Source organism: Myotis lucifugus, unplaced genomic scaffold, assembly GCF_000147115.1.
Source record: "Myotis lucifugus unplaced genomic scaffold, Myoluc2.0 scaffold_194, whole genome shotgun sequence".
NCBI lineage: Eukaryota > Metazoa > Chordata > Mammalia > Chiroptera > Vespertilionidae > Myotis > Myotis lucifugus.
In genome coordinates, this window is record NW_005871242.1 from 2283178 (window position 1) to 2284591 (window position 1414).

A 1414-nucleotide genomic window follows, 5' to 3' on the forward strand; every position below is an offset into this window, starting at 1 on the left:
GTGACAGCATCCACAAGAAAAAGCACACTCGGCCCACCTTCACGGGGCACCAGATCTTTGCCCTGGAGAAGACCTTTGAGCAGACCAAGTACTTGGCTGGCCCTGAGAGGGCCCGGCTGGCGTACTCCCTGGGGATGACCGAGTCGCAGGTCAAGGTGAGTGTGTGCGGGGGAAGGTGACTGCCTGGCAGAGAGGGGCGTGAAGGACAGGATGCATCTTTGCTCTCCCAGCAACTCCCAGCTCTCAGCGAGGGGCCTCCTGCTGTTTGGGCACTGCCTGCCCACCCAACCCTAGAGATGGAGATAATTACCTTAACCACAAAACGCTGTTGAGACTGAGCCCAGTTTTGAAAGCTTTATTTGTAGCAGCTCCTTTGACCCTCACAGCAACCTTATGGTGGGTATTACTACCCATGTTACAGATAAAAACAGTCTGAGCTGAGCCTCACTCAAGGTCACCCGGGGGGTAAGTGCAGAGATGGGAGTCAAACCCAGATCCGTGGGACTCCAGCCTCAGGCTTTCCTCTCCTCTGCACCGTCTGGGCCGGACAGATCAGGAGTCAGCCTCTGGACCACGTTAGGACTGGAGTCAGGCTTGTTCTATTAGCTGGCAGAGGAAGCTGGCCTTGGTTTACCAAACTTTAAAGTTTGGGAAAGTTCGGATGGGATGCCAGATGCAGGGAGCCTGGAAGACGCATGCAGGGGTCACGCTCATGCCCATACACCCCAGGGAGCCTGAGATTTGTAAGGCCTTTTGCCCCCTGAGGCTCCTGGAGGTAGCTTTGATCTCTCCCGAGGGACTGTGAGAGCCGGGGCACCAAAGACGCTGTGAGCTGTGCTGGGACTGCCCGGCTCTGTGACATGGCGACAGGCTTAAGGGTAAAGGAAGTGCGGGGGAAGGTGGGGACCCAGGATGGTTCTGGCCTCTGCTCAGGGCCCTGGATCTCCAGGCACCGGCCCGGCAGCCTCCTGGCCAGCCCAGGATTCACTCTGCTGGAGAGAGAGCTGCGGATCTAAGTGGAACGAAACGATGTGGCTCTCTTACACATTTTTCTGCTTTAGGTGCTTTTCTGTACTCTTCAACTGTCTCAAGCATGGAGACTATATTATTTTTATAATTCAGGGGAAATTTTGGAGCTAAAAGAAGGGGGACTCCCAAGCACCTACTGATGTGCCCTCACCTGGCTGCACCCTCCCCCACCCCCCTGTCCCAGCAGCTTCCACCCCAAGCACCACCGGGAGGGTTACAGCTTCAGCCTACAGGGCTGCTGCACTCCCAGTGTTTATTGTGTACTGCCCCCTAAAAAACTCGGTGAATACGACAGCCTGCTCCTTTCATTAAGCCCATTGATTTACTGTGATAATAAGGAACCGCCTGCACTTTGCCACCGAGGCGGAGCCCCCTTCCGCCCAGG

General features: G+C 55.9%; 1 protein-coding gene across 1 annotated transcript in view; it reads left to right on the forward strand.

The window, feature by feature from the left end:
* Positions 1–1414, forward strand: part of NKX6-3 (NK6 homeobox 3) — an 11717-nt gene that overhangs the window by 2502 nt on the left and 7801 nt on the right. The window contains exon 3 of the mRNA XM_023760825.1: positions 2–155. Coding sequence (XP_023616593.1) covers positions 2–155 — 154 coding nt within the window. The remainder of the gene's footprint in view (position 1; positions 156–1414) is intronic.